We start from the raw sequence: 24,328 nt of genomic DNA, 5'->3' as shown, positions 1-24,328 counted from the left end.
CCGATCTTACTAAAAGTTGGCTAGATCCAGTTCTCTATAGTACTTACTATATGTGCAAAATTTCATCGAAATCGCTTCAGATGTAGATATAGCTCCCATATATGTATCACCCGATTTTGAAAAATTCGCCCCTAATAACCTTATGTTTGACCATACAGGCTTCATTTCGTAACTGATCTTACTCAAATCTTGCACAAGTTAACCTTTTGTGGTATTAATAAAACCCGCAAAATATTATGCAAATTGGTTCAGATTTAGATATAGCTTCCATATATATGCATCGCTCGATTTTCCCAAATTTGGCCATAGTACTCTTATTTATTAACCAATGTTACTCAAATTTCAAATTTTTATGTACTAGCCGATCGTACTTATACGTACTTGTAGCTCTTACATAAGAATATTGCTCGATTTTTACAAATTTGGATTTATTACCCACACTAATTTAACGATTTTCTCTTTTTTAATAATGGGCTCAATATTAGTGACATACTAACTCCATAGGCGCAATATCAACACAGCCAGTGTTGCTAGATGTAGGGGAAATTCCCTATATGTAGGGTTTTTCTAATATTTAGCGTCTTGTAGGGACGTAGGGCCACAATGTAGGACATTTTCACTCAACACAATTTGTAATAGTTTTTACATTTTGGTGGCTCTAGGGGAGGAAATTAGAAGCCGGCAAGGCTTGATCTTTAAGAATGTGTGGTAAACTTTATTCCTGTAGAAAATTTTGTTAACATTTTATTTCTATAGAACATTTTGTCAAAATTGTGCTTGTATAGATTTTTTTTTTTCAAATTTTTATTTCTATAAAAAATTTTCTCAAAATTTTATTTCTGTGGAATATTTTCTCAAAATTTTAATTCTATAGAATTTATTGTCAAAATTTTATTTTTATAGAGATTTAACAAAAAAGATTACTAATTTGGGTAGAATTCTACCAACTTTGGAAACCGTGGTGGTAATACAAATTTATATTCTAAGTTATATACGTTGCATATTCATGTTTTAAGATAATAAAGTACTTAGAACCATTTTTGTTTTGTAAATTTTTTTAAATTTAACGAAATATATAGTAGGGAAAATTGTTTGGGAATGTATGGGAAAGTAGGGAACTTTTTTTGTCCTTGTAGGGTAAACCGAACATTTTCCATGGCAACATTAACTATGAGTTATAGTCAGATTGACACAAAGCACCCATAGACATGTACCCCTTAATTTTCTTAAATATGTAACTGCGGTTTATCTCCCAGACCTATATGTTACCCCACAAATGCTTATGATTACTAATTCTGTAATGGTGGTTTAGGGTATGATATAGTCGGCCCCGCCCGACTTTCTACTTTACTTACTTGTTTTTCTCTTGTATTTGTATATGGTCTCTAACAACCGTGCACAAATTGCTCGAGATCGGATCATAATTGTATATAGCCCCCAAATAAATCGACCCCTATATTTCACTTCTGGCTCTGTAATTACCACGCAACAGTTCATATCGATTCGTAATTATTTATATACTCCCCTTTATATACCGATCAAGAACTGTGTTATATACGTATTTAAACGGTCTTCTTTTTGTTTAATATATAACCCGTATGGAATAACTTTTTAAATATCTTGGCATCGGCAAGTAGTAACACAACCCAAATAATTCGATTGTGGATGACAGTGTTTAGTAAAAGTTTCCATGCAATCCATGGTGGAGAGTACATAAGATTCGGTCTGGCCGATCTTACCGGCGTATATACTTGTTTCTTTTTTATTATGATGTCGATTTAATGCCATTGCATTGATTAAAGGATACCTCTACAAGAAAAGTTTTGTCTCTGTCATTAATGAGGGAACAATCAATTTGTTGCGATCATTAGTCGTACATTGAACATTGGTATTTTATTCAATTTCAATCCTGTACATTACAATAAAGACATGGGGATATTTTGGCTACAAAAGAATGGAAGCCATTGCACTCCAAAAAACAACAAACAAAGAAAAGTCCTCAAAACTAATTGGTAAAGGCCATTGGGTTTGGAAACATTTTGGTAACATTTGTTCCCTGCTGCTATATCATTAATTTGTCAATGATATGACCAATTTTCGAGGAATTTCCATTGTGAAGCGCAAGCGCTATGGTTCGCAATCAGCCGAAAAAAATATTGTACATGTATAACGGCACATACACGAGGATATGTCCAAGGAAAACGTTTAAGAATGTTTTTGGCTTGGTTGGGATTTTTCTTTTTTTTTGGTGGAGACATTTTTTGGGTAGAGCTTAGGAGGAGCAAGGTTCTCCATAAGTCTTTGAATGGGCTACGTTCGTCACCAGCCGTATACAATCTATACATTGGCTTATTGTCTGTCTATATGTCTGTCTGTCTGTCTGTCTGTCGTTTGTTTCCATAGCTAACAGTAAACGCTAATTACGGCGCATGATTGTGGTAAGTGAGTGCGCGCGCACATGCGTATTTGTTTTGTGAGACATAGCGACCGCTATGCTAAACTATAAAACAAATAATTGAGATTTTTTCCAACCAACCAACTACCAACCAACCAACCATCCATCCATCCATCGATGCGCTATGCGTTACAACTCCAAGGAGAGTTTTTTCATCTTGGTGAGGTATGCCGCCGCTGCCGCCGCCGTCGTCGCTATGGCTTTTGATATCATGATACTCTCATAAAAGTTGAATGCCTTAATTCGCCCATCCTCAAGCTCGGAACCATCATCCATTCGTACGATATGGAGTAATAAAAGACAAAACAAAAACCAAAACGAAGCGAAAAAAATTAAATAAAATTCTTTGTAAATGTTAGCGCCACAATTTGCTGCCATTCAATTTAGTATAGCGTGTCAGTTATGGCGGTGACGGTGGCTGTGGCGGCGGTATATACTCGTACATGCAGTACCATGAAATTTCTCATTTACTCTTGATGTCAGAATCAACAGCATCGAAATCCCAAGAATAACACAAAACTCAAACGAAGCCGAGACCAAAGTAACACCAACGTGACAATTAATAGCGCTCTTAACAAATGCATGCAAGAAAACCGCTCCAGATTGTATAAAATTCAATGACATTCGAGTGTGAAGTTCGGTATAGAGGATATGGAAAGAAAAAGAGTTCAGTTTTTTTGTGGTTGTACGTTGGTACTGAGGAAGAAATTGTTGTCCCACAAGGGCTATGGAAGTCAGATTGAACACTATGTTAATCAACGAAATTGCAATCAACAGTGGGTTGGAAGGTCATGATGGAGACATAACATACGATATCTGATTAGAAACATCAAGATCATTTCATAGAATATCCAAAGAAATACTTCATTTCTCGCAAAGGAAATTTTAGATCAACGCTCTCACTCATTTCTTCTCTGTACTACAAATATCATCCAAAAACGAAATTTAAAATAGCCCCAAATGTTTATATAGGAAGAAAATGGTGGTGATATGAAAATGGATCCCAGGCAAATAACCTCAAAGCCTAAATGAAACAGAGTCAGAAAAATAAGGTGACTCTTCATAATGAATATGAGTCCCAACAATATGTAACTGAAATATGAACATCGACCCAAAAACCAAAAAAATTTTAGGGGTAGATTTTCATGCTTCAGTTATATTTTGTTGGGGCTCATATTCATTATGACTCATCGCTCCATATTTGTGGCCCTGTTTCATTTAGGTTTTGCGGTTCATTTTCGTGTGGTAAAAATGGCCAATTCCATAAAATTTTTGCGAAATTTTATTTCTATAGAAAATTTTCGTAAAAATTTTATTTCTATAGAAAATTTTCGGAAACATTTTATTTCTATAGAACATTTTCGTAAAAATTGTATTTCTATAGAAAATTTTTGTCAACATTTTTTTTTCTATAGAAAATTTTCGTAAAAATTTTATTTCTATAGAAAATTTTCGGAAAAATTCTATTTCTATAGAAAATTTTCGTAAACATTGTATTTCTATAGAAAATGTTTGTCAACATTTTTTTCTATAGACAATTTTTGCAAAATTTTATTTCTATAAAAAATTTTGTCAAAGTTTTAATTCTATAGAAAATTTTTGCAAAATTTTATTTCTATATAAAATTTTGTCAAAATCTTATTTCTATAGAAAATGCTGTCAAAAATTTATTTCTGTAGAAAATTTTTGCAAAATTTTATTTCTACAGAAAATTTTCGTAAAAATTCTATTTCTATAGACAATTTTGTCAAAATTTTATTTCTATATAACATTTTTCAAAAACTTATTTCTATAGAAAATTTTTGCAAAACTTTATTTTTATAGACATTTTTTGCAAAATTTCTTTGTGTAGAAAATTTTTGCAAGATTTTATTTCTATAGAAAATTTTTGAAATTTTATTTCTATAGAAAATTTTGGCAAAATTTTATTTCTATACAAAATTTGTCAAAATTGTATTTCTAGATATAAAATTTTGGCAAAATGTTATTTCTATAGAAAATATTTGCAAAATTTATTTCTATGGACAATTTTGTGAAAATTTTATTTTTATAGAAAATTTTCGTAAAAATTATATTTCTATAGAAATTTTTTGTCAACATTTTATTTCTATAGAATATTTTGTCAAAGTTTATTTCTATAGAAAATTTTCGTAAAAATTTTATTTCTATAGAAAATTTTGTCAAAGTTTTATTTTTATAGAAAATTTTCGTAACAATGTTATCCCTATAGACATTTTTTCAAAATTTTATTTCTATAAAAAATTTTCGTAAAAATTGTATTTCTATAGATATTTTTTGTCAACATTTTATTTCCATAGACAATTTTTGCAAAATTTTATATCTATAGAAAATTTTGTCAAAGTTTTATTTCTATAGAAAATTTTCGTAAAATTTCTACAGAAAATTTTTGCCAAATTTTATTTCTATAGAACATTTTTGCAAAATTTTATTTCTATCGAACATTTTTGCAAAATTTTATTTCTATCGAACATTTTCGTAAAAATTTTATTTCTATCGAACATTTTCGTAAAAATTTTATTTCTATAGAAAATTTTGTCAAAGTTTTATTTGTATAGAACAATTTTTGCAAACTTTTATTTCTATGGAAAATTTTTTGCAAAATTTTATTTCTATGGAAAATTTTTGCAAAATTTTACTTCTATAGAAAATTTTTGCAAAATTTTATTTCTATCGAAAATGTTCGTAAAAATTATATTTCTATAGAAAATTTTTGTCAACTTTTTTTTCTATAGAAAATTTTTGCAAAATTTTATTTCTATAGAAAATTTTGTCAAAATTTTATTTCTATAGAAAATTTTCGTAAAAAAAATGTATTTCTATAGAAAATTTTTGTCAACATTTTTTTTCTATAGACAATTTTTGCAAAATTTTATTTCTATAGAAAATTTTGTCAAAGTTTTATTTCTATAGAAAATTATGTCAATATTTTATTTCTATAGAAAATTTTCGTAAAATTTGTATTTCTATAGAAAAATTTTGCAAAATTTTATTTCTATATAAAATGTTGTCAAAATCTTATTTCTATAGAAAATATTGTAAAAATTTTATTTCTATAGAAAATTTTCGTAAAAATTTTATTTCTATAGAAAATTTTCGTAAAAACTGTATTTCTATAGAAATTTTTTTTCTATAGACAATTTTTGCAAAATTTAATTCTATAGAAAATTTTGTCAAAGTTTTAATTTTATAGAAAATTTTCGTAAAATTTGTATTTCTATAGAAAAATTTTGCAATATTTTTTTTCTATATAAAATTTTGTCAAAATCTTATTTCTATAGAAAATGTTGCCAAAATTTTATTTCTATAGAACATTTTCGTAACAATGTTATTCCTATAGAATTTTTTTCAAAATTTTATTTCTATGGAAATTTTTCGTAAAAATTTTATTTCTATAGAAAATTTTTGTCATAATTTTATTTTTATAGAAAGTTTTTGCAAAACTTTATATCTATATAAAATTTTGTCAAAATCTTATTTCTATAGAAAATACTGTCAAAATTATATTTCTGTAGAAATTTTTTGCAGATTTTATTTCTAGAGAAAATTTTCGTAAAAATTTTATTTCTATAGAAAATTGTTGCAAAATTTTATTTCTATAGAAAATTTTGTGAAAATTTTATTTCTATAGAAAATTTTTGCAAAATTTATTTCTATAGACAATTTTGTGAAAATTTAATTTATATAGAAAATTTTTTTTCTTTTGTCAAAATTCTATAGAAAATGTTTGCAAAATTTTATTTCTATAGAAAATTTTTTCAAAATTTTATTTCTATAGAAAATTTTTGACAACATTTTTTTTCTATAGACAATTTTAGCAAAATTTTATTTTTATAGAAAATTTTCGTAACAATGTTATTCCTATAGAATTTTTTTCAAAATTTTATTTCTATAAAAAATTTTCGTAAAAATTTTATTTCTAAAGAAAATTTTCTTAAAAATTATATTTCTATAGACAATTTTGTCCAAATTTTATTTCTATATAACATTTTTTCAAAAATTTATTTCTATAGAGAATTTTTGTCATAATTTTATTTCTATATAAAATTTTGTCAAAATCTTATTTCTATAGAAAATGCTGTCAAAATTTTATTTCTGTAGAAAATTTTTGCAAAATTTTATTTCTATTGAAAATTTTCGTAAAATTTTATTTCTATAGAAAATTTTGTCAAAGTTTTATTTTTATAGAAAATTTTCGTAACAATGTTGTTCCTATAGAAATTTTTTCAAAATTTTATTTCTATAAAAAATTTTCGTAAAAATTTTATTGCTAAGAAAATGTTGTCAAAATTTTATTTCTATAGAAAATTTTCGTAACAATGTTATTCCTATAGAAATTTTATTTCTATGGAGAATTTTCGTAAAAATTTTATTTCTATAGAAAATTTTCGTAAGAATTTTATTTCCATAGAAAATTTTCGTAAAAATTTTATTTCTATAGAAAAATTTTGTCCAAATCTTATTTCTATATAACATTTTTGCAAAAATTTATTTCTATATTTTGTCATAATTTTATTTCTATAGAAAATTTTTGCAAAACTTTATTTTTATAAACATTTTTTGCAAAATTTCCTTTCTGTAGAAAATTTTTGAAAGATTTTATTTCTATAGAAAATTTTTGGCAAAATTTTATTTCTATAGAAAATTTTTGCAAAATTTTATTTCTGTAGAAAATTTTTGCAAAATTTTATTTCTATAGAAAATTTTCGTAAAAATTTTATTTCTATAGAAAATTTTGTCAAAATTTTATTTCTGTAGAAAATTTTTGCAAAATTTTATTTCTATAGAAAATTTTCGTAAAAATTTTATTTCTATAGAAAATTTTGTCAAATGTTTATTTTTGTGGATAATTTTTGCAGTTTTATTCCAATAGAAATTTTTTTAAAATTTTATTTCTATAGAAAATTTTCGTAAAAATTGTATTTCTGTAGAACATATTTGGCAAAATGTTATTTCTATAGAAAATATTTGCAAAATTTTAATTCGATAGAACATTTTTGCAAAATGTTATTTCTATAGAAAATTTTGTCAAAATTTTATTTCTATAGAAAATTTTGTCAAAATTTTATTTCTATAGAAAATTTTGTCAAAATTTTATTTCTATAGAAAATTTTGTCAATTTTTTTTCTCATATTTTTTTACTAACATTGTGTTCCACCCTAGTGCATTAGCCGACTTAAATTTTGAGTCTATAGATTTTGTAGAAGTCTATCAAATTCTTGCAGATCGAGTGATATTTAAATGTATGTATTTGGGACAAACCTTTATATATAGCCCCCCAAAACATTTGACGGATGTGATATGGTATCGAAAATTTAGATCTACAAAGTGGTGCAGGGTATAATATAGTCGGCCCCGCCCGACTGTAGACTTTCCTTACTGGTTTTTTACTAAAATTATGTTCCCCCCTAGTGCATTAGCCAACTTAAATTTTGAGTCTATAGATTTTGTAAAAGTCTATCAAATTCTGCCCAAATCGAGTGACAATTCAATGTATATATTTTGGACAAACCCTTATATATAGCCCCCATAACATTTGACGGATGTGATATGGCAAAATTTTATTTCTATAGAAAATTTTCGTAAAAATTTTATTTCTATAGAAAATTTTGTCAAAATTTTATTTCTGTAGAAAATTTTTGCAAAATTTTATTTCTATAGAAAATTTTCGTAAAAATTTTATTTCTATAGAAAATTTTGTCAAATGTTTATTTTTGTGGATAATTTTTGCAGTTTTATTCCAATAGAAATTTTTTTAAAATTTTATTTCTATAGAAAATTTTCGTAAAAATTGTATTTCTGTAGAACATATTTGGCAAAATGTTATTTCTATAGAAAATATTTGCAAAATTTTAATTCGATAGAACATTTTTGCAAAATGTTATTTCTATAGAAAATTTTGTCAAAATTTTATTTCTATAGAAAATTTTGTCAAAATTTTATTTCTATAGAAAATTTTGTCAAAATTTTATTTCTATAGAAAATTTTGTCAATTTTTTTTCTCATATTTTTTTACTAACATTGTGTTCCACCCTAGTGCATTAGCCGACTTAAATTTTGAGTCTATAGATTTTGTAGAAGTCTATCAAATTCTTGCAGATCGAGTGATATTTAAATGTATGTATTTGGGACAAACCTTTATATATAGCCCCCCAAAACATTTGACGGATGTGATATGGTATCGAAAATTTAGATCTACAAAGTGGTGCAGGGTATAATATAGTCGGCCCCGCCCGACTGTAGACTTTCCTTACTGGTTTTTTACTAAAATTATGTTCCCCCCTAGTGCATTAGCCAACTTAAATTTTGAGTCTATAGATTTTGTAAAAGTCTATCAAATTCTGCCCAAATCGAGTGACAATTCAATGTATATATTTTGGACAAACCCTTATATATAGCCCCCATAACATTTGACGGATGTGATATGGTATCGAAAATTTAGATCTACAAAGTGGTGCAGGGTATAATATAGTCGGCCCCGCCCGACTTTAGACTTTCCTTACTTGTTTTTTTTTTTTTTGAGAATACGGTGTTTCTACGCTATCCATGGTGGAGGGTACATAAGATTCGGCCTTGCCGAACTTACGGCCGTATATACTTGTTTCTGAATGCAATTGATCAAGATGCTGTTGTAAGCACGTAATAATATAATGTAAGCTTGTAATAAAATGAACTGTCACCAGAATAAATCTTCCAGCTGTAAGACAAGCTGTTTAGAAATTTGGTTACAATACTCACTAGCCACCCTAAAGGTAACAAGGCAGTGTGAGGTTTATACTCAATTCAGACAGATATACAATCATAAACGATTTATCATTAATATCTATTTTCTTTATCGTCAACACCCACTGTGCACAGGAAGTCATTTCCACCATATTGTGTACAACATAATTTTTCTCCGTATGCCTATATGGCTTCTTGTGGCCAAGCGCATGCGCGCACCACCATAACAACCATATATTTCATTATATTTTATTTAACAACTTCATTAGAAAACGCAAAGACAATAACATCGGCATCGACATCAAATGTAACGAACCAATACGCCTATCAATGGAACGGAAGAATAAGGCCATGAAAGTCCAGACCAGACCAGTCCAGGAAGAATGAAAAACCAAACTGCGTTTCAATCGAACAAAAACCAACAACAACAACAACAAGAAAAAATTGGCTTAATGGCTAATTAGACTAATTAGGAGACCCCTATTACTACACACAATGGCACAAACCAACCATGCAGGGTATGGACATGAATATGAGTGAACGGCCAAAGATTGGCCGGACAGACACTGTGAATTCTGGACTAAGGAGAATTGGAAAATAGAACAGGTTCATCTTTACGAGAATTGTGAAAAATTGAAAATACAGTGAAAAAAAAAATATTATTATAAGCACAATGATTCTTTGTCCTCCATAAACGAATGCGATAAACTTTTCATTCTAGATAGTTTGTCTTTAGACTGACATAGATTTGATTTGATCATAAAATGGGTGTCTTCGTAAAAAAAAAAATAAAGAAAACTTTTTCGAAGTGAGTTTTTCCGTTGGCACAGAAGCGATGAATTTAACATGGTCTTGTCATAGGACGGAAGTCAACCTTTTCCACAGCCGTTGCATTGAATTTGATTCACTTTTTACGGTGTGAAGCAAATTCAATGTTTTGAATATGAGTTAATAAATTTTGTGATATTTTGACAAATAAATCATTAACATTTTTTTTATGATTTTTAATGCATTCTAACGCTTGTCTGGAACGTTTGTCATCAAATATTTTCCAAAATTCTCTAGTTTTCTAGAATGGATTTAGAAGTTTTTTTCGACAAAATTTAAATAATTTGTACTAATTATTTATCTGTTTCTAACCTATTGGAAACAAAAAAAAACTAAAAATTTTTCATTAAAAATATGAAAAAAGCGAGTGTCTAAACGTACAAGTTTAGACTTACATGATCCACATTTTTGTATTAATTATTACGTTTGAATAATCAAAGATACCATGAATTACTCTAGTTTTAAGACCACTGTGCGTTATTGTGAATTGTCAATTATTATTGAAATATTTCTTGGCAAGTGAAAGAATAAAACTTAGCCACTTACGTCTACACATTAAAACGGTGAGCACATAGCAGAATCTCAAATATACACGAACTTAAAACCTAACATACCCTCTTCTTTTTTTTTACTTCTCTATCCATTGCCCATGATATCTCTTTCCGAGAGATATTATGTCTGTCTCAGAGTTCACATATTGAATTCCTCTTTATTATTGAAGCCCCTTGCGTCTCGGAAGTCGACTTCAGCGACCTGCCCCAAATACAGTCCACTCTAACATCGGTAAAGAGGTATACATCTCCACAGTTCTTGTCCCGATTACCCCTCTTACGTATCTTAACATGGTCCATTCGAGAAGAGAAACCTCGAGGCAGAGGAGATCATCTTCAATTGGAGAGAATTCAAGGTAAACTCAAATTACTCTCTAGCTACATGAATTAGTACAAAAAATTCCTTATCGAAGACGGGTGTGCGGCAAATTCGTTCGAAAAAAAAACGTGTAAATTTTAAAACGAATATAAAGCGCAATTGTATAGTTTTATTGGTTCATTCGGAAAATTTATTTTTGATAAATTTGCTAAACGAAGTTAATTAAAATTTAAACTAAGTTTGAAAACCTCTAAAAGTTTGACATTGGAGATTGGTTAAGATAGTTAAAAACTGAAAATTCTGAAATTGGGTAAAACATTAAAAAACCGAGGAAACTAAAATTAAAAAATGGTCAAACACAATTAAAAACAGATTTTTTCCGTGGTCGATAAATTTTTTATGCAATAAATAATTATTTGAGTTGCATTACGACACGTGTGAAAGGCGTTAATACTGAAAAGGGATAAGTCGTAATTACATAAGTGTTTAACCAGTTCACTAAAATATCTATTTACCATGTTGAAAAATCATAAAAAGGCTCAAATTACAAATAACATAACAATTATTATTGCTCATTTATTGAAAAGTTTAAAAATTTATTAAAAATTTGCATGCATTGTCCGTCCGAAAAATTCAAAATGAAAGCAAAAAATATTTTTCGATAAAATTGTTCTTATAAAACCAACAAAATTTCCTGAAATTCTACAATAAAAATATGTATAAACCGTTATAATACAAATGAAATTCGCATAAAAATTTACAGTTATAATAAAGAAATTTGTGCATGGGATCATATTTTTATTGGTTTCTATTGTCTATAAAAATCACAAAGACAATTCCTTCATTGCACAATTTTCGAAGAAACCGTTAAAAAATATGTCTACCAAAAATTCGCTTTTTCTTTTGCTAAATTTTTTTTTAAGCCCCGCCTATGCACCAAAATCTCATTTTAAGATTTTCTCTCATATCTATATTCCTTATCACTTCCATCAAGATTGCTCGGGTCTTCCATCTCGCTCTAAAACCCATTATTGAGAGAAGCATAGGAATGCAGTAAGCATAGGAATGCAAATTTTGTTTCTTTTCGTTTTTCAAACACAAAGAAAGAAAAGAATAAATCATTGAAATAAGAGAGAAGTAATGATAAGTGTCGGACAGTTTTTTTGTGATTTTTAAACGAAAATTCTTAGCAAAACAAAATATAAACAAATCGGGCTGTGTTACAGTGTAGAAAAATAAAAAAAGAGTTATTGGAAAAGTAAAAATAATTCCACTCCGGGCTCGCGTAATCAATTTAAATACGGATAATATAAATAATTAAAGCTACAAAAATATCTTGGAGTTTAAGGTATTATTTCCATTCAATATTTTTAAAATTTTAACAAATTAGTTGTACTAAACCCTACATAATATTTACACTGCTCATATACTCTTAAAATCAATTTCGTGCACATCTTGAGTAAAATTGAACAATTCACAATAGTGAAATCTCTTGAAAAATTTGATCATCACACTCAAACTCACATACACATTCATGGTTCTTCGACAATCAGCACGCACAGTGCTTCAACTCCACCAAATATATATATATTGATTACACTGCATACGAAAAGTATGGACTCACATTCATGAAGCTGAATTTTTAAATAGTCAGCACATACAGTGCATTAAATCCATCCAAATATCTACGAGTTACTCTGCACAAAAGAAGTATGTGCCACAGAAATTTTCCCGAGATTGAAATGATCATAAAAAATTATTAAAAATTTGTCTCTGGCATCATAGTTCCATTAATATCTAGGAAGCAACAAGTAAAATATAGAGGTATCAAACCGATACTTCCGCACTGCTTACAATTAAAAAAATAATTCTGAATCAAATTATTTTATTGAACATTTCACAACTAAAACACTAACACCAATTTAAAAATTAGTTTACTCACTATGTTACTTGTGATACAAATTTAAAAATTTTGTATTAAACTGTGTTGAAACTTAGGCGGTTAAATCTTTAGTTTGATCGTTTTGAAATCTGTGGTATAAAATACAACTATACCATTTATTCTGTGAAAAAAAAAAAAACGCGAAGATATTTTTGGTTTGTGACGTGAAATGCAGGTATTTCCTTTGATCTGTGGCTTAAAAATTGATTTTAGTTCTTTCTTAAAATAATAAGAGCAATAATCAAGATCGGTGAACAGAAATGTCCAAAAACTAATTTTTTAAAGCATTTGCAGTTAAATATGTTTTAAACCTTATTCTACACATTTAAATGGTTTACAATCAACCATCGCTTTACGATTCCAAATGATCTAAAGCACACAAACTTTATAAATTTTTTCAATTTGCAATTAATCACGGGGTAGCATTGGTACTACATTTCTAAAAGGTTTACAATCAACCTACCATTATATGACCCTAAATGTTCTATGCCAATCAATGTAGGATTTACAATCAATCCTTATGTACGTTTCCCAAAGGGTATAGCTCACTCTAACAATAAGTTTTTCAGTGCTTGAAAATCTTGTTTTGTTTATGGATTTTTCATTTTTTTTAAGGTTTACGGATAACCTGTTTGCTACAGTAATCACATTCATTCATATCCCGATAATTTTTCTAGTTTTATATGGTTTACAATTAACCAACCAAATATTCAATTCTGATCGTACCACTTTTGTAAGTGTGCCGAGGTTTCATACTCATCTTTGAATATTCAAGGTGCATGCACGTGCCATTGTAAATGTCCCATTAATTATTTGTAATTAAAATATACCTCGGTATTCTGTTTCCATACTGACAAAAAGTTTTCTCAAACTCGAAGATTTGGTTCAATGATTTGGTATTGAATTTCCTTTTCCAGAATTATACTTTGTTTCTCGCGTAAGCGAAAGCCGTTTTAAATTGTTTGAAAACGGATCCTAAATTTAAACACGATTTCATTCACATTGTAGTTCTTTTTGGGAATTATTAAAGCCTAGTTCAGCCTGGGAAAATTTTCTTGTACAAAGAGATACCAATTTTATGTCGAGTCACTGAACTAGAGTGAAGAACCGGCTTCCCTGAAAATTTTTTGACTTTGGTTATTCGTTATATTCGTGAAGGAAATTGAACTCTGTGTTAGCCAAGGCTCGCATTCATATTTTAGGGCCAAGAAATCTGGGGCCTCTCTATAATATTTTCCGAAGTAAAAGCAAAACGTGAATTTAATTTCTGAATCTTTCGCCTGTGCTCGACACCTTTTTTGTTATTTGGAAGATTTGCGTAATGGATCCTCCTCCAAGCAAGGAATCTACTTCGGGTAGTTCGGACACCAGATTTTCCCATACATCGGACGAATTGTCCACCATTTCTGGAACTAAACCGTCCCCTACTTACGAAAGATTTCTGTTTGCGTATAAACATTTAATCGGGTTTTGCTCAGCTTTCGATACCGTTGATATACAGAACCAAACAGACTCTTCCCTTGAAGTTAGGATGGAGGACCTGGACAGGAGATGGAATAAGCTCCAAATTATCTATGAAGATTTGTTGTTATCTCCAGATCTTGCTAATGCACAGCAGTCCAAGGAGAATGCAACAGTTAACTTTGATCACTGTGCAGAGGCCTATTATGGGACAAGATCAAAGATTATCGATATTCTAAGAATCTCGGGAGTCCCTAATTCTCAAAATATTACGTTCAGACGTCGCACGAACCCAAGAGACACCCAGGAGAATAATAATCAATTCTCTGATAACTCGAGTGTGTGTATTAAAGTTCCCCCTTGCGACACTGAGGTGTTTGGGGGTAGCTACGAACAATGGCCATCTTTTCGTGACATGTTCACGGCCGTTTACGTAAACCACCCCAAACTCACAGCAGCCCAAAAGCTCTATCATTTGAGAAATAAAACAAAGGGCAGTGCTGGCGCAATTGTTAAACGATATTCATTGTGCGACGAGAACTTTGAGCATGCATGGAATGCCCTAAAATCCCGATTTGAGAACAAGCGAGTACTGGTGGATAACCAGATGAAGATCTTGTTTAATATTCCAGCGGCGAAGACAGAGAATAGTGAATCGCTTCAAAAGATTCACTCCACAGTTAATGACTGTCTCTGCACACTAAGAAGCTTGGGGATAATTGTGGATGACTGGGATCCAATTTTAATATATTTGGTATCAACCAAGCTCCCGGAGGAGACAATTTCCCAATGGGAACAGTCTTTGAGATCACATCGCGATCTTCCCAGCTGGTCTAAAATGGACGAATTTCTCATAAACAGATTTGAAGTTGTGGAACGCATAACAAGTTTCAAGTCTGCAAGAGACTGTCACAGTCTTCCCATACGTAATGCTCCCACAAATACAAATAGTATACAGTCATATACCTCACAAGAAAAGCTAGATTCGTCTTGCCAGTTGTGCAATAAGAGACACAATATACGTGTTTGCCCCGAATTTAGAAAATTTTCACCCCAAGAAAGAATTGATTTTGTTTTTAAAAACAAAATGTGCAACAACTGTCTTTCTGACTCGCACACGAAATCCAAATGTAAGAGCAAATACACTTGCTTAACATGCAAGAGGCACCATCACACTTTGTTACATTTGGATCGAACCCTGTCTTCAATGGGAAACCAAGAGCAAAGGTCCTCTGTGTCTACTAGTGTGAATGACGCGATTAATAATCGGGACGATGGGACACCCGGCCCTGAGAATCCCTCCACTTCGCAACAGGCGTGCGCGCAAGTTCAAGCCAATTTATCGTTGAACAGTGAAACCATTTTACTTCGCACAGCTTTGGTGCAGCTTGACTACCAAGGTGAACTTTTTACGATTCGGGCATTAATTGACCCGGGGTCTCAAAGAACATTCCTTTCGGAACGAATTCGAAAGTGGCTGAATGTTCCTTATCGCAGCTCTCTCTTTGAGATCAGTGGTGTTGGTGAGACAACTCAAAAGGCTGACAAGGAGTGCGAATTAACCCTTTATTCCCAAAAGCACGATTTTCGGTTTGTTATTTCTGCTATTGTCCTCCCAAAACTCACAAAAAAATTACCATCTGTCTCTTTCGACGTTACTTACTCTCAAGAACTCAGAGAACTCGAACTCGCGGATCCCAACTTCAATAAATCTGCCAATATTGACTTGATACTCGGCAATGATTCGGAAAGATTTATAAATATTGAGGGAATTAAGAAAAATATTTGTGGTCAAGCTTCCGCGTACAATACCATTTTTGGATGGGTGCTAAGCGGTCCAATGGTAGCGGAGAAAGTTAGCACATTTACAACAAATGTCGTTACATCTGAGGATGAACAAATTAGTGACATACTTCGAAAATTTTGGGAAATCGAGGAAATTCCCAAAAAGTCACTATGCTCGGCTGAGGATAAATATTGCGAGGATTTCTATAACACTACTACTACTCGGGACACAGATGGTCGATACGTAGTTCGACTTCCTTTTAAACCAGAGTTTCCCAACACTTTGCACCTTGGCTCTTCTCGCTTTCTCGCTCTTGGCCAGTACTCAAGATTGGAAAAATCTTTATCCGCTGATCTCGGTCTGAAAGAACAATATCACTCAGTTCTAAACGAATATATCTCGTTGAAACACATGGAAGAATCTTCCTCCCTTGAAATATCTGCAGAAGGTAAATTTTTCTCATTTTACCTCCCACACCACGCGGTAATACGCCCCGAACATAAGTCTACTAAAGTAAGGGTCGTTTTCAACGCGTCTCGTAAAACGAAAACTGGTCAATCATTGAACAGCGTCCTTTACACTGGACCCACTTTGCAAAACGACTTGATATCCACAATTCTCAACTGGAGAAAATACAAGTACGTTTATTGTGCAGATATACAAAAAATGTACCGTCAGATAAAGGTACATCCCTCAGACAGACAATATCAGCGTATTTTATTTCAAGATAACCCAAATTGTCCAATCAAAGATTACCAATTAAATACTGTAACTTTTGGTATAAATTGTGCGCCCTTCTTAGCCATAAGAACCCTACAACAACTGGCTTCCGACTCGGAGAAGCAGTTCCCACATGTAGCTAGGATCTTACGTAAAGAAACTTATGTCGATGACATATTGTCGGGAGGTTTCTCAATAGAAGAAACTGTTAAATTCCAAAATGACCTTATTACTGTGCTCAATTCTGCTGGGTTTCCACTCAAAAAATTTACCGCAAACAAACCAGATTTACTTACTCATCTTCCGAAGGAAGATTTATATGATTCTGATCTGCTAAGCCTCTCGGAGAAAAGTTCCACTAAAACACTTGGAATAAAGTGGAATGCTCTTCAAGACCAATTCTCATATTCATCTGATCCGATACAATTAGACTTGAACCCAACAAAACGCAAAATACTTTCTAATGTAGCCAAATTTTTCGACCCTGCGGGATGGATAACCCCGATTCTAATTCGCTCAAAAATACTTATGCAACAACTTTGGCTCGAGGGAACCGATTGGGATGAGCCTTTAAGCCCCGACTCGCAATCCGCTTGGAATGTTTTACACTCTGATTTGGCTAAAATTGATAACATTGTGATACCACGATGGATTCAATACACACAGGCAGATAAGATCGATATTCATGGATTTTGTGATGCATCAAAGTCTGCTTACTGCGCATGCGTTTATGTTCGTGTACAAACTAAATCTTCTCAAGTTTTCTGCAATTTACTGACAGCCAAAAGTAAAGTTGCCCCCATAAAACCCGTAACGTTACCCAAATTGGAGCTCAATGGCGCTTTGCTATTAGCCAAACTAATAAGTTTTGTTCTACAGATATTTGATACGAATATCAACTCGATTACCCTTTGGACAGACGCATCCATAGTACTAGGATGGCTCTCCAAACCGCCATTGTCCTGGGAAACTTACGTGGCAAATCGTACCTCTCAGATCCACGACTTGATCACAAATGGAAAATGGCGATATGTGCCTACCAATGATAATCCAGCTGATCTTGGAACTCGAGGCTGTTCGTCTGAGGATCTTATATCCAATTCCCTTTGGTGGAATGGACCCAAATGGCTAACTACTTCGGAGAGTAATTGGCCTAGGAAAAACCCCTTAATTGTTCCCCCAAAACCTCAGATAATTAAAGTTATTCATGCTTCAGCTATAGAAGATGATATATTGCTGCGATTTTCTTCATATGCTAGAGCCCTTAGAGTCCTTTCATATGTCTTTAGGTTTTTCCGAGCAACTCATCAAAAATTCAAAACCAATTCTAAACCAGCTTCTGTCAACTTGACACTAAACGAGTTACAATTCGTTAAAACTCGGTTGATAATACTTTCCCAAAAGAAATTTTATCCGCAAGAGTATGAGGCGCTCATGGATTCTAAACCCATTTCTCGAAGAAGCAATTTGTCTACAGTGAACCCATTCCTTGATTCAAAGTATGTCCTACGAGTAAATGGAAGATTATCAGATTCGTCACTTCCCTATAGAGAACGATATCCCATTATACTCCCAGGTAACTCTAGATTATGTAATTTGTATCTCGTACATTTACACCACTTTTTAGCCCACGCAGAATGCACTCAAATGTGCAGATTCACTCAAACTGAGTTCTATATCGCTAGGCTAAAACCCCGAGTTAAAAGTATAATTCACAAGTGTAAAGTTTGCATTATATACAGAAGTAATCCAAGGTCCCAAATAATGGCTCCATTACCCCCGGAGCGTTGTACGTTTTCCCCACCATTTCACATAACTGGTGTGGACTTTGCAGGCCCCTTTGACCTAAAAAGTTCGAATATCCGGAATGCTCCTATTATCAAAGGATATGTATGCGTCTTTGTTTGCTTTGCTACCAAAGCCATACACCTAGAAGCCTGCTCCGAGTTATCTTCCGCAGCATTCGAGGCTACATTTGCCCGATTTGTTGGTAGGCGGGGACTCCCCCATAGGGTGGTTTCTGACAATGGTAGAAACTTTTTGGGTGCAAGTAGAAAATTTATGAGAGAATTTGCTCAATTTTTAAAATCTACCTCGAATGATATTGCTCAACGATACTCCATACACGGATTTGAGTGGAAATTTATACCCCCTCATGCTCCTCACATGGGCGGCCTATGGGAAGCCGCAGTAAAAAGTTTTAAAATTCATTTTAAAAAACTTGCTGGTTCCCATAAATTCACCTTCGAGCAATTTTCTACTACATTAACTCGTGTTGAAGGTGTCTTAAATTCGCGTCCCATATCCGCGATCTCTGAGGATCCCACCGAATTGACAGCTTTAACCCCAGGCCATTTTTTAAGAGGTGCCCCTTTAATGGCATTGCCAGAAACACTTTCACCAAATATATCTCTAACAAATCGTTGGTTGAAACTTAAGGCTCTTCATCATCAGTTCGCCGTTAGGTGGAAGCAGGATTACCTAAAGGCACTACAAAAACGTTACAAATGGAAAAATGCTTTGCCAAACCTGAAACAAGGAGATTTAGTGGTAATTATTGACGATTTAATCCCGCCCAACGATTGGAGGTTGGGAAGAATAGATAAAATATATCAAGGGTCTGATAATCACGTTCGTGTGGCGGATATTAGAACTGCTACCGGCATAATTAAGAGACCCATTGCGAAACTATGCTATCTTCCATTTGCAGATTCACCTGGCGAAAATTCTGTATCTTAAGAATGGTTCCCACAAATCTATGAGACACGTAGCTCACATTATTCAATATTTACGAAATTGTTCCCCATAATTGTTATTGTTTTTCTTCCAGAGCCTCAACAACACCAGGCATATATAGATGTAAACTCTGTAAAAAGTTCCATCCATTAAAAGTGTGCCCAAAATTCTTGTGGATGACGCCCAAAGAAAGGAAGAACATGGTACTCAAAGAGGTCTATTGTATAAATTGTTTAGCGCGAAGCCACAGATTCCGGGATTGTAGATCGCCAAACATGTGCCGCAAGTGTGGAAGACCACACCATACTCTGTTGCATGCCAGCTACCTCCAGGATGGAAGCATCCAACGGAATACGAATCCACCCACAAATTTGCGACGCAATAGCAACGTACACAGAAGTACACAAAACAACAACCGGCAAACCGTCCGCAGCAGTACCAATAACAGCGAATCAGCAACTTTTCAATCGACTACAAACCAACAACTATTGTCAGAAGCTATTCGGGCACTCGCTTCAGTCTTATGTTGCAATCCGAAGTAACTTTCTCTGGCCCGGCGATATGTCTAAACGTACAAGTTTAGACTTACATGATCCACATTTTTGTATTAATTATTACGTTTGAATAATCAAAGATACCATGAATTACTCTAGTTTTAAGACCACTGTGCGTTATTGTGAATTGTCAATTATTATTGAAATATTTCTTGGCAAGTGAAAGAATAAAACTTAGCCACTTACGTCTACACATTAAAACGGTGAGCACATAGCAGAATCTCAAATATACACGAACTTAAAACCTAACATACCCTCTTCTTTTTTTTTACTTCTCTATCCATTGCCCATGATATCTCTTTCCGAGAGATATTATGTCTGTCTCAGAGTTCACATATTGAATTCCTCTTTATTATTGAAGCCCCTTGCGTCTCGGAAGTCGACTTCAGCGACCTGCCCCAAATACAGTCCACTCTAACATCGGTAAAGAGGTATACATCTCCACAGTTCTTGTCCCGATTACCCCTCTTACGTATCTTAACAGCGAGTTATAAAAACATTTACTCAAATGAACTACCTATTGAAATAAAGAACATCTTTGGGAGGACATTTTTGGAAGTGCTTTTACAGTTGTGCCTTTAGAAGAATTTCCAAATTTTGTTTGCTGGGTATAGACGAAAATTTCGGAATTACGTGTTTTTTCAATGTAGGCTAAAGTAGAGAATGTTTAGATCAGAATCAGGTGGAAAATGAGATGACTAATGTACCAAAATTTGGAGAAAATTTTATCAAATAACAACAAATTTTTTTGTTTTATTTCCATAGAATATTTTGTGTACAATTTAATTTCTATAGAAATAAATTTCAAAATTTTATTTCTATAGAAAATTTTGTCAAAATTTCATTTCTATAAAAAATTTTGTTAAAATATTATTTCTATAGAAAATTTTGTCAAAATTTCATTACTATAGATTTTTTTTTCAAAATTTTATATATCTAGAACATTTTGTCAAAATTTTATTTCTATAGAAAATTTTGGCAAAATTGCATTTCTTTAGAAAATTATGTGAAATTTTTATTTCTATAAAAATTTTTTTCAAATTGTTTTTCTATAAAAAAAACCAGTAAGGAAAGTCTACAGTCGGACGGGGCCAACTATATTATACCCTGCACCACTTTGTAGATCTAAATTTTCGATACCATATCACATCCGTCAAATGTTTTGGGGGGCTATATATAAAGGTTTGTCCCAAATACATACATTTAAATATCACTCGATCTGGAAGAATTTGATAAACTTCTACAAAATCTATAGACTCAAAATTTAAGTCGGCTAATGCACTAGGGTGGAACACAATGTTAGTAAAAAAATATGAGAAACGTTTAAATCTGAAGCAATTTTAAGGAAACTTCGAAAAAGTTTATTTATGATTTATCGCTCGATATATATGTATTAGAAGTTTAGGAAAATTAGACTCATTTTTACAGACAGACAGACAGACAGATAGACAGACAGACAGACAGACAGACAGACAGACAGACAGACAGACAGACAGACAGACAGACAGACAGACAGACAGACAGACAGACAGACAGACAGACATCGCTAAATCGACTCAGAATTTAATTCTAAGCCGATCCGTATACTAAAAGGTTGGTCTATGATTACTCCTTCTTGGCGTTACATAAAGGGTGATTTGTTAAGAGCTTGATAACTTTTTTTAAAAAAAAAACGCATAAAATTTGCAAAATCTCATCGGTTCTTTATTTGAAACGTTAGATTGGTCCATGACATTTACTTTTTGAAGATAATTTCATTTAAATGTTGACCGCGGCTGCGTCTTAGGTGGTCCATTCGGAAAGTCCAATTTTGGGCAACTTTTTCGAGCATTTCGGCCGGAATAGCCCGAATTTCTTCGGAAATGTTGTCTTCCAAAGCTGGAATAGTTGCTGGCTTATTTCTGTAGACTTTAGACTTGACGTAGCCCCACAAAAAATAGTCTAAAGGCGTCAAATCGCATGATCTTGGTGGCCAACTTACCGGTCCATTTCTTGAGATGAATTGTTCTCCGAAGTTTTCCCTCAAAATGGCCATAGAATCGCGAGCTGTGTGGCATGTAGCGCCATCTTGTTGAAACCACATGTCAACCAAGTTCAGTTCTTCCATTTTTGGCAACAAAAAGTTTGTTAGCATCGAACAATAGCGATCGCCATTCACCGTAACGTTGCGTCCAACAGCATCTTTGAAAAAATACGGTCCAATGATGCCACCAGCGTACAAACCACACCAAACAGTGCATTTGTCGGGATGCATGGGCAGTTCTTGAACGGCTTGTGGTTGCTCTTCACTCCAAATGCGGCAATTTTGCTTATTTACGTAGCCATTCAACCAGAAATGAGCCTCATCGCTGAACAAAATTTGTCGATAAAAAAGCGGATTTTCTGCCACTGATTTTGGTAATAAAATTCAATGATTTGCAAGCGTTGCTCGTTAGTAAGTCTATTCATGATGAAATGTCAAAGCATACTGAGCATCTTTCTCTTTGACACCATGTCTGAAATCCCACGTGATCTGTCAAATACTAATGCATGAAAATCCTAACCTCAAAAGAATCACCCTTTACAAATGCACAAACTTATTATACCCTGTACCACAGTAGTGGTGAAGGGTATAATTAATTCTAAAGATACTTTTGTTAAAAGTTTATTTCTATAGAAGGTTTTGTCAACATTTTATTTCTATAAAAAATTTTGTCAAATTGTTATACCCACCACCATAGAATGGTGATGGGGGTAAAATAAGTTTGTCATTCCGTTTGTAACACATCGAAATATCGATTTCCGACTATATAAAGTATTTATATATTCTTGATCAGGGAGAAATTCTAAGACGATATAGCCATGTCCGTCTGTCTGTTCTAATCACGCTACAGTCTTCAATAATAAAGCAATCGTGCTGAAATTTTGCACAAACTCGTCTTTTGTCTGCAGGCAGGTCAAGTTCGAAGATGGGCTATATCGGTCCAAGTTTCGATATAGTCCCCATATAAACCGACCTCCCGATTTGGTGTCTTGGGCTTATAAAAACCTTAGTTTCTATCCAATTTGCCTGAAATTGGAAATCTAGAGGTATTTTATGACCACAAAAAGGTGTGCCAAAAATGGTGAGTATCAGTCCATGTTTTGGTATATCCTCCATATAGACCGATCTCCCGATTATATTTCTAGGGCTTCTAGAATCGATAGTTTCTATCCCATTTGCCTGAAATTGGAAGTCTAGAGGTATTTTAGGACCATAAAGAGGTGTGCTAAAAATGGTGAGTATCGGTCCAGGTCCAGGTATATCCCCCATATATACCGACCTGCCGATTTGGGGTCTTGGGCTTATAAAAACCTTAGTTTCTAGCCAATTTGCCTGAAATTGGAAATCTAGAGGTATTTTATGACCACAAAGAGGTGTGCCACAAATGGTGACTATCGGTCCATGTTTTGGTATAGCCCCCATATAGACCGATTTTACTCTTGGGCTTCTAGAATCCGTAGTTATTATCCAATTTGGTTGAAATTTGAAATCTAGAGGTATTTTAGGACCATAAAGAGGTGAGCTAAAAATGATGAGTATGGGACCATATTTTTATATAGCCCCCATATAGGCTGATCTCCAGGTTTTATTTTTGGGCTTATAGAAACCGTAGTTTTTATCCAACTTGCCTCAAATTGGAAATCTAGAGGTATTTTAGGACCATAAAAAGGTATGCCGAAAATGGTGAGTATAGGTCCATGTTTTGATATAGCCATCAGATAGACCGATTTCCCGATTTTATTTTTTAGGCTTCTAGAATCCGTAGTTTTTATCCAATTTGCCTGAAATGAGAAATCTACAGGTATTTTAGGACCTTAAATATGAGAGCCGAAAATGGCGTGTATTGGTCCATGTTTTGGTTTATCTCGCAAATAGACCGATCTCCCGATTTTACTTCTTGGGCTTTTAGAAACCATAGTTTTTTATCAAATTTGCATGAAATTTTAAATCTACAACTATTTGAGGACCATAAAGAGGTGTGCCGAAAATGGTGAATATCGGTCCATGTGCACAGATAATGCAAATTGCTTGAAACTGAATTATAGTTTCCAGATTTTACTTCTGGTAATCATTTAAATAATGGGGGTAAAAATCTACAGATATTGGATTTTAAATCAAGGCGTTATTTCATTTTCATTTCATTTTCTTGCACACTTGCACACGATGTTTATGATTCCTCTAAAACTCAAACAAATATGGTTCTTATAAATCC

At 32.6% G+C, this 24,328-nt stretch overlaps 2 protein-coding genes across 3 annotated transcripts in view; one reads left to right on the top strand and one right to left on the bottom strand.

Moving 5' to 3' along the window:
• The window catches only part of LOC142235947 (uncharacterized), an 874,494-nt gene that overhangs the window by 70,863 nt on the left and 779,303 nt on the right, over nt 1–24,328 (bottom strand). The gene's annotated exons all lie outside the window — the stretch shown is intronic.
• On the top strand, nt 10,400–20,342 carry LOC142234677 (uncharacterized). 2 transcript variants are annotated; one of them, XM_075305857.1, is made up of 2 exons: nt 10,400–10,931; nt 19,634–20,342. In XM_075305857.1, exons 1-2 carry the CDS (start codon nt 10,867–10,869, stop codon nt 20,079–20,081), a joined length of 513 nt encoding a protein of 170 aa, XP_075161972.1. In that variant the 5' UTR covers nt 10,400–10,866; the 3' UTR covers nt 20,082–20,342. The 2 variants fall into 2 exon arrangements, 1 of the variants encoding a protein (XP_075161972.1); XR_012721677.1 differs by lacking the exon at nt 10,400–10,931 and adding an exon at nt 11,898–12,242.

The sequence above is a fragment of the Haematobia irritans genome, chromosome 4 (assembly GCF_050003625.1).
Source record: "Haematobia irritans isolate KBUSLIRL chromosome 4, ASM5000362v1, whole genome shotgun sequence".
Lineage (NCBI taxonomy): Eukaryota > Metazoa > Arthropoda > Insecta > Diptera > Muscidae > Haematobia > Haematobia irritans.
This window is presented reverse-complemented; position numbering and strand designations above follow the sequence as displayed.